The sequence below is a fragment of the Cricetulus griseus genome, chromosome 6 (genome assembly GCF_003668045.3).
Source record: "Cricetulus griseus strain 17A/GY chromosome 6, alternate assembly CriGri-PICRH-1.0, whole genome shotgun sequence".
In the NCBI taxonomy this organism is placed as follows: domain Eukaryota; kingdom Metazoa; phylum Chordata; class Mammalia; order Rodentia; family Cricetidae; genus Cricetulus; species Cricetulus griseus.
The window spans coordinates 58,307,354-58,323,712 of NC_048599.1; the positions used below are offsets into that span (position 1 = coordinate 58,307,354).

The 16,359-nt window shown below is 47.3% G+C and overlaps 1 protein-coding gene across 1 annotated transcript in view; it reads left to right on the plus strand.

Annotated features, from left to right (window-relative positions):
• Pla2g4e (phospholipase A2 group IVE) overlaps nt 1-15,369 on the plus strand; it is a 38,522-nt gene extending 23,153 nt beyond the window's left edge. The window contains exons 12-20 of the mRNA XM_027422133.2: nt 1,105-1,241; nt 3,693-3,915; nt 7,610-7,724; nt 8,193-8,330; nt 9,983-10,090; nt 10,577-10,783; nt 11,639-11,805; nt 12,939-13,122; nt 13,490-15,369. Coding sequence (XP_027277934.1) covers nt 1,105-1,241; nt 3,693-3,915; nt 7,610-7,724; nt 8,193-8,330; nt 9,983-10,090; nt 10,577-10,783; nt 11,639-11,805; nt 12,939-13,122; nt 13,490-13,707 — 1,497 coding nt within the window. The 3' untranslated portion in view covers nt 13,708-15,369. The remainder of the gene's footprint in view (nt 1-1,104; nt 1,242-3,692; nt 3,916-7,609; nt 7,725-8,192; nt 8,331-9,982; nt 10,091-10,576; nt 10,784-11,638; nt 11,806-12,938; nt 13,123-13,489) is intronic.
• Nucleotides 15,370-16,359: the final 990 nt, after the last annotated feature.

Here is a 16,359-nt window from a genome sequence, read left to right on the forward strand (position 1 = left end):
CAGCCCCCAGGCTTCATCCACTTATTCTCTTTCTTCTTAAGGTGCACATGTACCCGTCCCACTAGAAATGACAACTGTAGTTGAAGAGAAGCCTCTTCTATTCCCAGAGCCAGTCAATCTTCCCCTGGTGGCAATCATAGGACTCTGCACCTCCATCTGCTGTTTTGGGGAACAGGTTGGCCCCCGAGCACCTTGCTTCTGAGGCTAGCCAGAATGTAGGCTGAGACAGGGACAGGGCTGTGACAGGGCTTCAGCTCTAGGAAAGATCTTAGGGTCCCTACTAAATGGAGATAGGAAGTTTCCCCTTTCGTCTCTTTAGAGAAACAGCAAGGGCACCTTAAACTATGTCCCCCCCCATCAGAAATGGGTTTTTTTGGGGGGGCTGTTTCTTTTTCAAGACAGGGTTTCTCTGTATTGCTTTGAAGCCTGTCCTAGAACTTGCTCTGTAGACCAGGCTGGCCTCGAACTCACAGAGATCCGTCTGCCTGTGCCTCCAGAGTGCTGGGAATAAAGGCATGTGCCACCAAGGCCTGGCGAGAATTTTTTTTCCTCTTGCTCTCACAAATGCTGTATAGGCTGAGCATGTACCACATGCCAGGCCAGGGACTAGTGACCTAACATCACTGCCATGTATAGGTGTCAGTCTGTCACCATCCATGATCCACACATATTAGCATCTATTAACAAAGAGTTGGGTTGAGTGCTCCAAACTTTTTTTTTTTCAAGACAGGGTCTCTCTGTGTAACAGTTCTGACTATCCTGGAACTCACTCTCTAGATCAGGCTAGCCTCAAACTCACAGAGATCCTCCTGCCTCTGCCTCCAGGGTTCTGGGATTAAAGGCGTGTGCCACTCTTTAACCATTACGTTCTTATTTAGCAAGCCTAGATTAGGCAGCAGGTCCCTTACTGATGGCATCCCTGGGCTTAGAGCAATGGTCATCTTCTGGGCCCTACCAAGTAACCCACTACTCTATGAAAGGTGATCCCTTCCCCCTCCTTCTCTCTAACCAGCTCTCTGTCTTCCCCCATTTTATAAGGTTAAATCACTCCACATCCTCATCTGTGGAGGAGCCCTTTCCAGCAGTCTGTTTCTATGTCTACAGGTACCACTGATAGCCATCATGGCCACAGGAGGCGGCGCGAGATCTATGGTTGCCTTGTATGGCCACCTGATGGGGCTGCAGAAGCTGAACCTTCTGGACTGCTCAACTTACATCACCGGCTTGTCAGGTGCAACCTGGTAAGAAACTGGGCACCATTTTTGGTGGAGCCCAGAGGAAATAGCAAATGGGTGTGGCCTGGGATCTGGTAGTGCTCTGAACTTTCCCATCCCAAGTAAAAGTGACTCATGATGCCTGGAAAGCTCAGCCATGCACAGCTGTGGGATTTGGGGCATTCAGTTTAATTCCTTAGACTCGGTTGCTGGATCTATAAAGTGGTGTTGACAATAGGCTTGGCCATGAGCCACTGTAATCATTGGCCATTATTGGCTATGTCTTTGGGGCTGTGGCAAAAGCCCAGAAAAAAAAACATGTGGCCAGCAATGAGTGAGCCTGGTATTACTGCCTGTCCTGGTGAGATGCAGCCACCCTCTCCTGGGGATGGGTTCAGTCTCCCAGGATGGGTGGAGCTAGCCCAGTCACTCTGGCTTGCCTCTCTGCAGACCCTCAACACTGTCCTATCTACTTATGTCTGCCCTGTCAGACCACCTTAAGAATCAGAAAGGAGTAAGAAGAGCTGACATGGGGCTGCCTCCTCCCCCACTCTACTGCGGTGTAAGGGAAGTGGCTGCTGGACTCCCAAAAGGAACACAGGGAAGGTCAACCTTAACAGCAGGCATAGCACCAGGGTCCAAAACAAAAAGTTCATTTATATTTAAATCATAAGGAATAAAGGAGCTTGTAGGTTAATGAAAGTGTTTCGATGAATGTCATTAATACCGCCCGGCGGGGAACGTACCTTTTAAAACAAAGATTAGCAAGCTGAGGGTGATGGTGCACACCTGTTATGCCAGCACTCAGGAAACAGGAGCAAGAAGATCAGGAGTTCAAGGCCAATCTCAGCTACATTCTGAGTTGGAGGCTAGCCTGACCTATATGAGACCCTGTCAATAAATGAAAAATAAATAAAATAAAGCACTAAATGGGTTTAGGCTAACTTTCTGAAAGTAACAGAGAAAACTTTATGGAAGGTAGGGTGCTATTTGTAGAAGAAATCCAACCGTCTTCCATTTTCCTTTGGAACCAGTCCTAAGAAGGAGGAGGCTCCTATTTGTATCATTAGGCATCCTTATACAAATCCCTCTGCCACCAGGTAGCCCCCTGGAACAGAATAAAGAAGAGCCCTCTTCTATGCTGGCATACAGAAGTTTGGTCCAGGCCAACAGTGTCAGACAGATCCAGACCCCAGCTGAGGGGATCACTGACCTGGAGAAAAGAGTTAACATTGCTCATTGCTCAGGGTCATTCAGCTCATTACCTGGGTGGTTTTAACTTTCTTATAATTTTCTTTAATTCTCATGCATGTGTGTGTGTGTGTCTGTGTGTGTGTGTGTGTGTGTGTGTGTGTGTGTGTGTGTGTGTGTGTGTGTGTGTTAGTTCTTTCCTCTCACCATGTATCCATGTATGTCCCAGGGATCAAACATAGGTGACACCTTTACCTTCTGAACCATCTTACTGGCCCCAAACCCAGACTTTGAACTCAGCTCAGAGCCTGTGTTTAAAGGCTGCTCCCAAATAAGTATAAAGTAAACTCACTTCAGAAGAGCCATGTCCCTGATGAACTTTTGTGGGGCAGGCAGGAAACAGAGAAGACCTTGGGCCTAGCCTTGCTGTCCCCACCCACCAAAGTCAGGAAGTGGAGAATGAGAAAGAGGGAGAGAGGGGAGGAGGAAAAGCAAGGAGAGAATAGATCTTTTGAAGAATCATTTATGCACATGGCTGTTTTGCCTGCATGTATGTCTGTGTGCCATGTGCATGGCTGGTGCCTGCAGAAGCCAAGACAGGGTGTTGGATCCCCTAGATTTGGAGTTACTGATGGCTGTGAGCTGTTGTGTGGGTACTGGAAATTGAACCAGGGTCCTCTGGAAGAGTAGCCAATGCTCTTAATCCCTGAGCCCCAGAAAACAAGTCTTTAATTAGTATCCTAGTTAAATCGTGGGGATGAATATGGCACAACAGAAAGCATCCAGGGATCTGGAATCAGTCGACCCTGGGATCAAGTGTTGTCCCCAGCCCTGTCTCACCACAATTATAGCATTTCACACAATGGTAACTTTTGCGATATTTTTTTATGAGAACTGTATGAGTGGGGTACATCAATCACAATTCTCACCACTTCAGTTAAGGAAACTGAGGCAAAGAGTGATTAAGTAGCTTGTCCAAAGTTACCTAGCTAGTGAGTGATAGAACCCTGGTTTTGAACCCAGGAAGATGTAGGCCCAGAATTGCAATCTCAGCCAACATGGGATTCTTGACGTACAATAGGCGTTCAAGAGAGAGAGCAACCAATTATGAGAAGTAACATTTGTTTGCCTCTCACCACAAGGCCCTCTCTCATTCCCTCTCTTCCAGGCCCTTCTGCCAGGTTTGGGACTCCCCATGATCTGCCCATCTTCTGTCCTGTCTGGACATGGAGTTGGTCAGACCAGAGCTTGGGTAGCTCTGTCATCTGTGTGTGTGTCTCTCTCCAGGACTATGGCTACCTTGTACAGTGATGCTGAGTGGTCTTCCAAAAACCTGGAGCCTGCTGTCTTTGAGGCCCGGAGACATGTTGTCAAAGACAAGATGCCTGCTCTGTACCCAGATCAGCTCTGCAAATGGAGAGAGGAACTCCACCAGCACAACCAGGAAGGCTACAAAACCACTCTTACAGACTTTTGGGGCAAGCTGATTGAGTACAGTCTAGGAGATAAGGTGAGTGTTCAATCTTTCCTGGGTCCACCTACCTAGGCTGATATCAAGTCATATTCTTTCTTCTTCAGAGAGTCTGAACCTCCATGGCCAAAGGATTAGGTTAGACCTGCATGTACATCTCAGGCTGGAAGACTCATGGGGTGTCCAAACACATACCGGGGGAAGATGTAGAGGTCATCTTTCACATCCTTTTCAGAGGACTGAGACCCCTGTGTTGGGACAGCCTGGGTGCTCCCTGCATAAATGAAGCATAGCTTCTGAAAGCTATATCAAAACATCCATGGAAGAAAATGGGGAAGAAGCTGGGCAAAGCTAAACAGCTGTCAATCATGCTTCCAGTCTGATCCCACATGGAGGAGAGACAGAAAAGTCAAAGCATGCACTGTGTCAGTGCTGAGTAGCCTAGGAAGGCTCACAGCAAGGATTTGGTGGATCCTTTAGTCAAAGCTATGTACTGTATTCTGTTCCCTGGATAAGCCGGCCTTGTTATCACTAGACCCAAGGAAATGTGGCCCCATCATAGACAGCCATAGATTTCAGGGTATAGCAGCTAGGGCTCTTCTATGTTATTCTGGGTCACTGGAAATCTACATGGCTCATTTTCATGGTCACCACAAGGAAAGAGACTTGGCAAGGTTCCTTCCTGTTCTAAGAGTCAATGGCTGAGTGATAAGTGCCTTCCTGTGCTGGGGTACATCTGATGCCAGCCATGTGGGATGTAGTAGAGGGAAGTGGGGGGGTGGGGGGTCCCATGTGATCCCATACATCAGGGTAAACTCAGCTAATGCCTAGATCTGTCACACTAGGCTTTAGGAAAGAGCCACCTTTGGTTGTTGCTTGGCACCAAAGCAGAGTTTCCCACTTACCTCTATCTAGGCCACCAGATCTTGGCCACTTCCAAAGGTGTCTTGGAGGCTCTGAATTCAAACCAGAACTTCCCAGAAGGAAGACGGACAGCATAATAATTTCCAACAGGTTTTCTCTGCTAAGTAACCAGATATTTTGGGTTGGGGAAATGGCTTAGTGGATCAAATGCTTAAGTAACCAAACTTAAAAACTGGCATTCAGAATCCACGTAAAAGACAGGCAGGCATGGAAGTCCCCCCGCCCCCCATAATACCAGCACTTGGGAGGCAGAGACAGAATCCCTGGAGTAAACAGGCTACCTAGAAATTGTTAAGTTCCAGATTCAGTGAGAGACCCTTAATAAATAAAGTGGGAAGCAATAGGGGATGACACATGACATCAATGGAATACATACACACACATGTACATGAGTACCCCCCCACACAAACCTGCATAAGTATCTGTGTACGTACCATGCATATATACACATCAAAAAGAAAAGGAAATGAGATATTTTGATCAATGAATAATAACTTGACTTTCATTTTTTGTTGTTGGTTTGAGATAAAGTCTCACATTATATAGCCCAGGCTAGTCCAGGACTTACACTGTAGCTCAGTCTAGCCTTGAACTGGTGGTGATTCTCTGGCTTCAGCCTTCCAAGTGCTGGGATTACATCCATGTGTTACCAGACTGGGCCAGCTCTTATCTTTAATATTTACTTATTCCTCTTTCAATTTTTTAACTTAAAGAAGATTATTTAGATTTATTTTTTGTGTATGACTGTTTTACCTCTGTGTGTGTATATGCCACATGTGCCTGGTGCCCACAGAGATCAGGAGAGGAGCCCACAGAGGTTCTCAACCAGAGCAACAAGTGCTCTTAACAGCTGAGCCACCTCTCCAGCCTCATTTGTTCTTTTAACTAACTACCATGCCAGAAGTTATGCTGGCCATAAGGATTCTGAGCAGAATAAGATGTGGTTCCAGGTGGTGGCGCACACTTTTAATCCCAGCACTTGGGAGGCAGAGACAGATGGATTGCTGTGAGTCCAAGGCCAGCCTGGTCTACAGAGGGAGTTCCAGGACAGGCTCCAAAGCTCCAGAGAAAACCCCGTCTTGAAAAAAAAAATGTGGTTTCAACCCATAACCTGACCTGCCTTTGAAAACCCCTCTCTAACCTGACCCCATGATGAAGCACAGGTTGGGGGCAGAGATGGAAGGTGCTGGCTTCTGGAGTCAGATAAAATTTGGAATTCTTGCTCTGTTTTGCAGGACCAGGGTATCCAATATTCCTTAGTGGGAATTCCATCGGCAAGTAATTACCATTTTAAAATTAAAAGCCGAGCATGGTAGTACATACCATAACCAGTGAAGCAGAGTATTGCCTCAGATTCAAAGACCCCCATCTCAAGACGGGTGTGGTGGCCTATGCCTTTAATCCCAGCACTTGGAAGGCAGAGACAGGGATATATATGTGAGTTTGAGTGTAGCCTGGTCTAAATAACAAGTTCTAGACAGCCAGGCTATGTAGAGAGACTCTGACTCACTAACAAACAAACAAAGGATCCCATCTCAAAGAGAAAAAAATATTTTTGAGGCAGGTTCTCTCAAGGGACTGACCTAGAACTCACTATATAGACCATGCTGGCTCAAATTCACCTTATGTGTTCATGTGTTTCACCTCCATGTATGTATGTGCACCACATGTGTACCTGATATCCATAGAGGTCAGAAGAGGGGCTTGGATTCACCTGCTTCTGCCTCCACGTGATGGGATTAAAAGCATGCAATATCACAACGGACACTGAAAACTTTTTTTTAGCAATTATAATCAATAGCAACCTAGGTGATGAAAAGAAAACACCAAAGTGTTCTGGGCTAGAGGTTCCAGCATTTTGAGGGTCTAGAGTGGAGACAAACTAGGCTGGAGGAAGAGAAGCAAAGATAGGAAGCTATTTGGAGGCCTCCGTTCTTCCACTCTGACTATGGCAGGAGCCTCCTACCAGCCAGCCCCCTTGACAGTAATAGCAGTCTGAGCTCTTTCCTGAGTCTGTGGCTTTATTTGTAAGACATTAAACTCTGTATTGCCCCAGATCTCTGGGTCCAGTGGTGATAAACACCCTGTTTTGCTTCAAAGAAGGCCCAAGGGTTGTTGGGCTGCACACCTGTTTGCCATTCCACCCCAGTTCTGGAGTCTTTGTGCGCAGGGTAACCACGGATGGTCAGAGCTGGGTGCCTAGGACCTCAGCTTTGTCTCATGCACTGACTGATGCACTTTAGGTATATCTGCAGGGCTTCCTGCACTGGTGTCACAACACAGGACTCTGGGGACTTGCAGCTTGCCAAGACTGTCACCTGCCTCCAGTTGAGAAAGAGGGGGAAGAAAAGGGATAGAAAAGAGAGAGGGAGGGAGGAAGAGAGATTTTCTTTTTAAATTTTAAGAGAGCTTAACACACCAAGTTAAAGACAAAAATTCCTGGTGCTGCTCAGGTTCCAGTGGTGAGTGTAAATAATGGCAATACAAAGGAACCATGGTGGCTTTTCCTACCTTTATCATATCCTCCAGCCCCTGAGATATAAACATCCTGAGATCCCAAGACACAGCCTTAAATTGTAGAGCCATCCCCACCCCAATTATGGCCTGTGTTGCCAGACATCCCAAGAAGATATTATATATGTTCCAAGTACATTTTAGAGTTGACATCTGGAGTCACTGCAGCTTATAGAGTTGCGGTAAGGGGGTTGGGGGTGGGGGGCTCTGGAGTCTGGAAATGGGTTCAGATAGTTCTCTTGTATTTCACTGACTGCTTGCCAGCCACCTCTCCTAACCACTGGTGTCCCTACAGAAAAATGACTGCAAACTGTCAGAGCAGCGTGCTGCCTTGTGCCAGGGGCAGAACCCTCTACCCATCTACCTCACCATCAATGTCAAGGATGATGTAAGCAACCAGGATTTCAGAGGTAACACTGGTGGCTAGTGACTTTGGACGGGGCCCTTTTTTGGCGGGTACAACACACACTTTGCCAATCTCCACATCAAGAAATAGAACTCTCCCTCATAAGTGGGGGCGGTTTCCCTTAGGCAGTGTCCCTTAGCTTTCCGGGACTTATCTGATGGGTCAGTGGGAAATGATGGTAGTGAAGGATGAAACTCTGTGATTTTTTTTTTAAGGCTGCCCACAAGGGAAGCCTAGAAAGGTCAGTTTTTGCCCCTGTTTATCCAGCTTTAAGGGGCTAAAGTTTGAGCCTAACAGCTTGCAAAGCTGTTTTGTCCAGCAGCAAATGCCCCCTTGTGTTCCATAGCAGAACTGCCCCTTGTTATTCCAAGCTCCCTGTGGCCCTGGAGCCAGCACTGGTGGGCTGGGGGTGAGGGGGAGGGCTGTGTGGATGAATCCCCAACCTGAAACTGATATTGCTCCCTGTGTGCAGAATGGTTCGAGTTCTCCCCCTATGAGGTGGGCATGCAGAAGTATGGGGCCTTCATTCCCACCGAACTATTTGGCTCGGAGTTCTTCATGGGGCGGCTGATGAAGAGGATTCCTGAGCCAGAAATGTGCTACATGCTAGGTGACTCCCTAGGATACTGGGCCCCAGTGCTGGCCAGGCCTGCCTTTGACTAGTGGCATCACAGGGAGAATCTTGTCCCAGTGCTGGTTGCCTTGATTCGCCTTCAACTCTTGAACTTCCCGGTTCTGCCACATCACATTAATCCAGGAGAGCCCCTGAACCTACATACAGATTGTAACAGCCCTACAAGACTCTCCCAGCACCCTGGTCTCCTGTGGTCTACCTAGGTCTACCAGAAGCAGCCTGGATATGGAAGGCTGTTGAAAATCACCACCCTGCCTTTCTCCCTGTCGGGCTCCAGGCAGCAGTGTGCCTGCTTCCAAAGAAGACTCAGCCCTCAGATGGACAGGCAGAGAGAACCTCAGCAGAAAGGATAGAGCCACTGGGAAAGCCTAGACCAGCTCCCTGTTCTTTGCTCCCTGGTTCCTGAGAAGGCAAGGTCACTGAGTGCAGGGGTCCAACTGTGACATCCAGTCTTAGTTCTTTGCTTCAGAATCTTATCTGCAAAAAATGGCCTCAGAAAATGAGCCTCTCTTTATGGCTTCCAGAACAGCTATTTAAACTTCTTTTAATTAGATAGGATGTCTATATTCAACTTACTCCAAAGCAACCCATTCTAGAAAGTCTAACTCTTTGATTCCCATTTTTTCTATGAAGTCCACACAGAAGTCCGCAGCACACAGTTCCTTCCTCTTCCCTGAGTCCCTAGTCTAGAGCACATATGGTTCTGAAGCCTATAGTTCAGCTTGAACTCTGGTTCCTCACTTGTTAGTTGTGTGAAGTTGCCTAATTTCTCTGGACCTGTCATGTCCACATAAGAAATTTTTTCATGTCCATGTGAGGAATTTAAATAAATATGTTAGTATGGTTCATTACAATAGGGTCTCACTCTGTAGCCCACGTAGGTCTGAAGCTTACTATATAGCCTAGGTTAGTTTCAAATTCTTGTCGATCCTTTTGCCTCAGCCTCCCTACTGGGATTACAGGTGTGAACTACCATATCTAGTTTTATTACTATTGTTTCATAGGATTATTATGTAAGTTTTATATAACCTTATAGTATTAGTATATAAACTTTACATTAAAAAGTAAGAGCTAGTCTTCTGTGTGTCAAGGCTTAGTGTCTGTCTTTTTTGTTTTGTTTTGTTTTTTTGTTTTTTTTCCGAGATAGGATTTCTCTGTGTAGCTTTGCAGCCTATCCTGGCACTCACTCTGGAGACCAGGCTGGCCTCGAACTCACAGAGATCTGCCTGCCTCTGCCTCCCGTGTGCTGGGATTAAAGGCATGCGCCACCAATGACTGGCAAGGCTTAGTGTCTTAAGTGCTTTCTCAGTGTGAACTAATGCAAAGGTAGAACTGGGTTTGAACTCAAAGCCTGAACCTGTCAGCTGTCAGCACCCCCACTGCTATAGCTGTTGTCTTAAGCACTCTCCTGCCCCTTGCACTGAAGGAAGGGAGAAAAAAGAGCCAAGGACTGGCACCATCAATCATTGCTTGGAACTGCTCAATGAAAGATAGAAGTCCAAGTCTGTTCCATCTACAAGCAGCCTGGCCTGGAGTAGACATGGAGGCTAAGGATGGACCTGTGAGATTTTGGGGTGAGGGGGCATGGAGCCTGGGGAGAGTTGTTCACCGCTTCTCTGCTTTTCCAGGTTTGTGGAGTAGCATCTTCTCCCTGAACCTGCTTGACGCCTGGAATTTGTCTCACACCTCAGAGGAGTTTTACTACAGGTGGATAAGGGAGAAACATCATGATATCGGTGGGTGACAGCCTGGCCTCCCCTCTTGGGTAATGGATCTATAGTGTATGGATCATGAACTAGGGACTGGTTGGTTGCCTGTCACTGCTTCTGTATCATCCCCGTGATCCAGACAAGGGAAGGCAGTTGGGCTAGAGCATTTTCCTTTACTGATGGCAGGGGTGGGGGCACAGGTGGTACTTGTGCCAAGGCCCAGAAGGATACCTCCAACATCCAGAGAGCTGATGGTCTTAGGGATCTGTGAGTGCAGAGTAAAACCAAACTTCTGGGCTCACCTTCCTCTCTGGAGCCTTCCTTCCTGGGTATTCTCTTTGTCCCTCTCCATACCCTCCCTACCCTTGTCTCATACCTTGGTCCTAAGTCCTCTTGAGTTCAGGGCCAGGGCTTGGGCAAAGAAGGTGTGAACTGCACTTAAAGTGGCTTACTCTCAAGCAATCAGGTGCTACCCCAACTTTTGTAACCTGCCCTCCATCCCTTCCCCCACAGAAGATGATCCACTCCTGCCTGAAATCCCTAGATGTAATGATGCTAGCCCCTTGGAGACCAGAGTAGTGATCCCAGCATCATGGCTGTCCAACACCTTCCGAGAAATCCTCACACACAGGTCCTTCGTGTCTGAGTTTCACAACTTCCTGTATGGAATGCAACTGCATACTGACTACCTACAGAACAAGCAGTTCTCTATGTGGAAAGGTACTCCGACCTGAGTGCTCTTCCGAGGCTAGCTGTGTTAGGAGGAAGGAGAAATAAGTATTGAAGTTGCCATAGATAAAGATTGTCTCTGGTCATGTAAATGGGTAGAAACACAGCCAGCTTGGACAAGGGTGTGTCGAGGGAGGAGTAGTCCATTTATGGCTGAGGGCTTGAATGAATATGCCTCTGCCAGCAGGGGGCAATGTCGGCATTAGTTAATTGACTAACTGCAGAGTCTGAGCAACAATCACAGCTGCAGAAGTTGGCCCCACTGTACAAATAGTGAATCGTGGTCTCTTTTGGCAATATCTTTTTGGGAACACCTTTCATTTTGAGTGGTACCTCCATTGCAGTTGAGCAAGTACAGCCTAGCTCAGCCTCACAACCCAATAACTTTGATTCTGTATGCCTCTCTTTGCTAAGGCTTCAGGGACAAGGTCTAGCGTGCCTCCTCTCCCACCACAAGGAAATCTTCGATGTTTTATTTGGCCACAACCTTCAGTCTGGCCTGTTATTCTTGTCCTCACTATCTGGAACAAAATGGGCAGATGTGTCTGGGTCCGTGGGTATCCCTAATTTATAGGGTGTTAAGTCCCTGCTTCTCCTCAAGCTCTACAAACGGGTCATGGCAGGTTTGCATGTATAAACCAGAGAAGAGTTGCTAAAGCTGCACAAGCATGCCACTTTATGTCAGCCCATCCGGAGAAGTAGGACTCAGTCCTAGAGAGAATGTGGGGGGCTAGAGGCTCAAACTGAAGATAAAAGAGCTCCAAGCAGGGAACTCAGTGCCTCCACCCCACCATAGCTGACATCAGAGCACCGGGTAGGATGTTAACTAGAAGGCTTGATTTTCAGACACAGTGCTGGACACCTTCCCAAACCAGCTGACACAGTTTACAAAACATCTGAACCTGTTGGACACCGCATTCTTTGTCAACTCCAGCTACGCGCCCCTCCTCAGGCCAGAGAGGAAAATCGACCTTATCATCCACCTCAATTACTGTGCAGGATCCCAGACAAAGGCAAGTACAGCAGAAACGGTGCCATCCCCAGCTGCCACAGAGTCGGTGGCACTACCTCAGAGGCCTGAGCAGCTGTAATATGGGAGAATGTATGCTGCTAGCACACTCTGGGACTGCATGAGAGGAGCTTCTGTTGTGCAGCACGATGCAGGGCCAGAGGACCAAACCTCACTGGCAAATAGCTAGCTCTCACATGCTGAGACTTGGGCTTTGCCTGAACTCAATGAATAGCAATTTTATTATTGCTTTTAAGCATCTGGTGCACTTGCTGAAAAAAACTTGATGAGTTTGTAATATCTTGTTTTCAAAATAATCCCAGGGTCCATGTTATCACAGGGCCTCCATATGATTAAACAGGTGGCCATGGTAGTATTTATTATTATTGTTATTATTATTATTTATTTTCTCTTTAAGGAAAAACTCTGGGTTTTGGTTTTTGTTTCTTTTAGGATTTTTTTTTTTTTTGGTTGACTTTGATACAACCCCATTCTAAAGCCAGGAATAGAAAGAAATTATAGACTAGAGTGAAAGCAATAATCGTGATCTAGGTTGTAAATAGACAAGTGTGCTTCCCTACCCAGAATCTCACCTGGCCTTGCAGCAGTTCTTTGTGGTAGATGGCACAGATGCTATTATCCGTAGGTCACAGAGGAGGGGACCAAGACTAATTAGCTAGCTGGAGACACATGTAAATAAGCCAGTTATGGGACTCAGGGCTCTTTGTGACTTTAAAGGTACATTTTCAAAATCCAGCCCTTGGACATTGTCACTTTTAAAATCTCTGAGTGGCCAGTCAGGACTCCAGGCAACCAGGCCCCAGCGTCCATCCGTCTCACAGAGACCACCCCTGTGTCCCAAGTCTGTCTTCAGGGGAAGCAGCAGCAGCAGCAGCAGCAGCATCGGCGGGGCTTCTGTGTTTTCATTCTGGGAAGGAGCTTTCATCTGGATGGGCACTGGCCCACTGCCTGGGCCTTTTGTCCTGACTGGCTTTCTTCTAAAAATACCACACATTGGCAAAGCAGTTTGGGACCAGGGCTAGCTAGGAAAAATCAGGAAACCAGACCCAGGAACTCTGTGTGGCTCCCCCACCCCCAGGCTTCCAATGCTTAAAGTGTTCTCCCGTGATGTTACAGCCCCTGAAGCAAACCTGTGAGTATTGCACCACGCAGAACATCCCCTTCCCCAGCTACTCCATCCAGGAGGATGACAAAAGTCTCAAGGAATGTTACCTGATGGAGAATCCCCAGGAGCCTGATACCCCCATTGTGGCTTACTTCCCACTCATCAATGACACCTTCCAGAAGTACAAGGCTCCAGGTAAGCTCCCTCTATGTTGTGCTCCCGGCCTCTGCCAGGGGAAGGCCCGGTTTTTAGACCTATAGAATCTTCTGATGATCCCAAAGGGGAGGCCTGGCCTAGCTCTAGTCTGAACCCAGAGAATTCCCTCCATCCTCCCCCATGAGCTGGCAGCATGGTCTCCTGAACTTCTAGTCATTTACCGTTTATTGATACCCAACTATGTGGAATCTTCAAATGGTTAAACTATGCTTTAAGGTGTGTGTGTGTGTGTGTGTGTGTGTGTGTACCCATGTGAATGTGCATGCATATAAGTGTGTTTGTGTGGGCAAACAAGTCCTTACAACCTACCATAATAAGGTTCAATAGCAAATCCTCCTGCCCCAAGGTGTAGAACGAAGTCCTGAGGAGCTGGAACAGGGCCAGCTGAACATCTATGGCCCCAAATCTCCTTATGCCACCAAGGAGCTGACGTACACAGAGGCCGCTTTCGACAAGCTGGTGAAACTCACGGAGTATAATATCCTCAATAACAAAGACAAGCTCATTCAGGCTGTGAGACTGGCGGTGGAGAAGAAACGCATGAATCGCCAGTGTCCTTCCTAAGCCTGGGGGACTCCTGTTCATCCTTTGTCTGCTTCTATTGTCAGAAGCATCACCCCTCAAAGCCTGACCTCACATATCACTGGCCCTGCTCCCTGGCCAGGGGGGCAAGTGGCTTGTGTCTTGGGCTTTCTAGTGAAACATTACAAATGAACAAGGAAGAAAGAGGAAGGAAAGAAGGAGTCTATTGGGTTTTATACCCCTGGAATCTCGCTCCGTTTTCTGGCAGGGAAGGTACCTTATTCACAGGCTCTCACACAGTCTCAAGTGTAGAATGTAAATGTGTGGCCACACGGAGTGGCTAGTTCCCAAGAGATCTCACCCTTAGAGCTGGAGGCACCCCTCTCCCTCCTCCCATGACCAGAGAAATGCCCAGGAATACTGAGAACTGCTCTAAGTTACTCTGGAAAATGCTTTGTAAATTTAAAGTAATTGCATCCTTGGAATTTTTGTTTTCGACAGTATCTTGTGATTTATTTTTATTTTTTACTATAATGAAGAGAGTATTAGGAGAAAGCCTGGTCTCTGCCACAACAAAGCCAAACAGATGACCAACTCATGTCACTGGTGCCTCTTCAGCTGCCAGAGCCCTGGGCTAGTGTGCATCTGATCGTGACCAGGTCCAGGTCTAAACACCCAGCTCCAGTGAAACCAGGCCCTGCTGGAACGCAGCAGAAACCCATAGATTGAGGATCCAGATGCCATTCAGGCAGGCCTGGGCAGGCTGTGGAAAAGGGGCCACAGGTATCAGTCCAATGCCATCAACACTCTCTGACGTCTCTCTGGCTTCCAGATAGGGTTATTTATTTTCTAAGTATGAATCCTCTTATTTATCACAGAAAACACCACAGCTGGTTTCTCTTAAGTTCTTATACAGTGACTCAGAGAATAAGGTTAGGAAGAACACCTCAGAATGGCACTTAGGACTCTGAGAAAGACCTCAGCAATGGAGGGAAACCTCTGGTGACACCCAGACTCCAGGCTTCACCAAAGGATAGCATGGGAGCCCCTGTGGGGAGAAGAAGAAAGCTGAAGGGCAGCTAGGCATGGGTCCTGAGTGGAGCACAGCATGCCTGGAGGACAAGGCTCTCTTTCTGAGCCACATGATCCCTCCACTGTCCCTGGTGTTGAGAGATGAATGGCACCCAACATTTTTGTTTGTTTGCTTTAAATGGGCTCCTGTTTCCATCACAGCTATTCAGAGTATGATTGGGGCTATAAACCCAGCCACACTGACAAAAACCTGTACTGTGAAGAGACTTGTGCCTCCCTCCGGCCTTACCCCAGGTGACTCCTATGTGGGTAACGTTGGGGAAGAATGGATTTACCACACATTTCTATCAGCTTAGAGAGCATGAGCCCACAGACTTCTTTGAGCCATTGATAAGCTGGGCTTCTTGGCCTGCAGAACTGGTCTCCACCCACCTGGTGCTGATGCTGATGTGAGTTGGATGTCCCTCAACTCCTCTTGCCCTCCACTGGAGTAGCTGGCTGCCATTACTTTTCCCTCCTTCATTAAAGGAACAGTCTCTGAATTATCAGAGAGAGCCAGAATAGGACCTTCATTTTGCAAGGCGAAAGCAGGCAGCCATGGCTTGGACTCACCATGGCACTTGAAGTTTATAAGATCACTGTTCCATTTGAGCACAGAATAAAGTGGTCATGAGAGTGAATTTCAGTTCATCTCCTTTCATTATGTGATGCTACAGAGCATGCCTTACCTGGACCCCCATCCTTGGCCCTACCCTCACTTCTGCCTTCATCCCTACAATTCTCTGGCCTTTCTTCTCTCTAGCAGCTCTTTAGAGAGCTTTTTGCCTGCTCCTGGGGTGGCCGCTGCTTTCGGTGAGGCCTTCCCTGTTTTTATGAAGCCACCACCAGCCAGTGGAGTACTACCTGGGGCAGGCCAGGATGCTTCCAGTCCATGTGCTCAGCAGGAAGAACTGAAGGAAGACGGATGACAGCTTGCATCAATGCTTGTTCACAGCAGGCTGGAAACCATCTGCTTCCCAGGAATTTAGATTGTGTCAGTAGCGAGATAGTCACAGACCCACACTGTCACTCTCAGCATCCTGAGGAGTGCCCCCTAAGTTTTAGGAACATTGGTTGAAGTCAAGCTGGGATTCCTAGCTGTAACACAGAAAGAATTTCAGAACGACCTGGAATTGTGAAGCACAGCTGGTGTTTTTATTAAGGAGATTTTAATAGAGGTTTAAATAGGAAGGTTAGGAGACAGAGGAGCCTAGGAGAAAAAAGACATACCAAAGTGGGAGAGTATTCTTCCTAAGGGGAAGTAAGGTAGGGTAATATGTGCCCAAGTGTGAGCATAGGCTCCTCAAGGGAGAGTAAGCAATTCATGTCCTAGCATTAGCCACATATATATATATATTATTGGCTTTCAAGTTACATCTCAAAAGGCTGCCAAGAAACCCCTTTTTCCTTCTCCCTCCCCACCCTCTTTTAAGATGAGACATGGGGTAGCTCCAGAGATGCACTGGATAAAATTATAATCTGATAAGGTAAAACCAGAAGCCAGGGCCAGCAAGATGACTCAACCAGCAAAGTTAAGTTAAAAGCAAAACAAAACAAAAACTCATACAAGCCTGGCCACCTGAGTTCAGTCTCTAGAACTCACATGAAGGTGTAAAAGTGTGC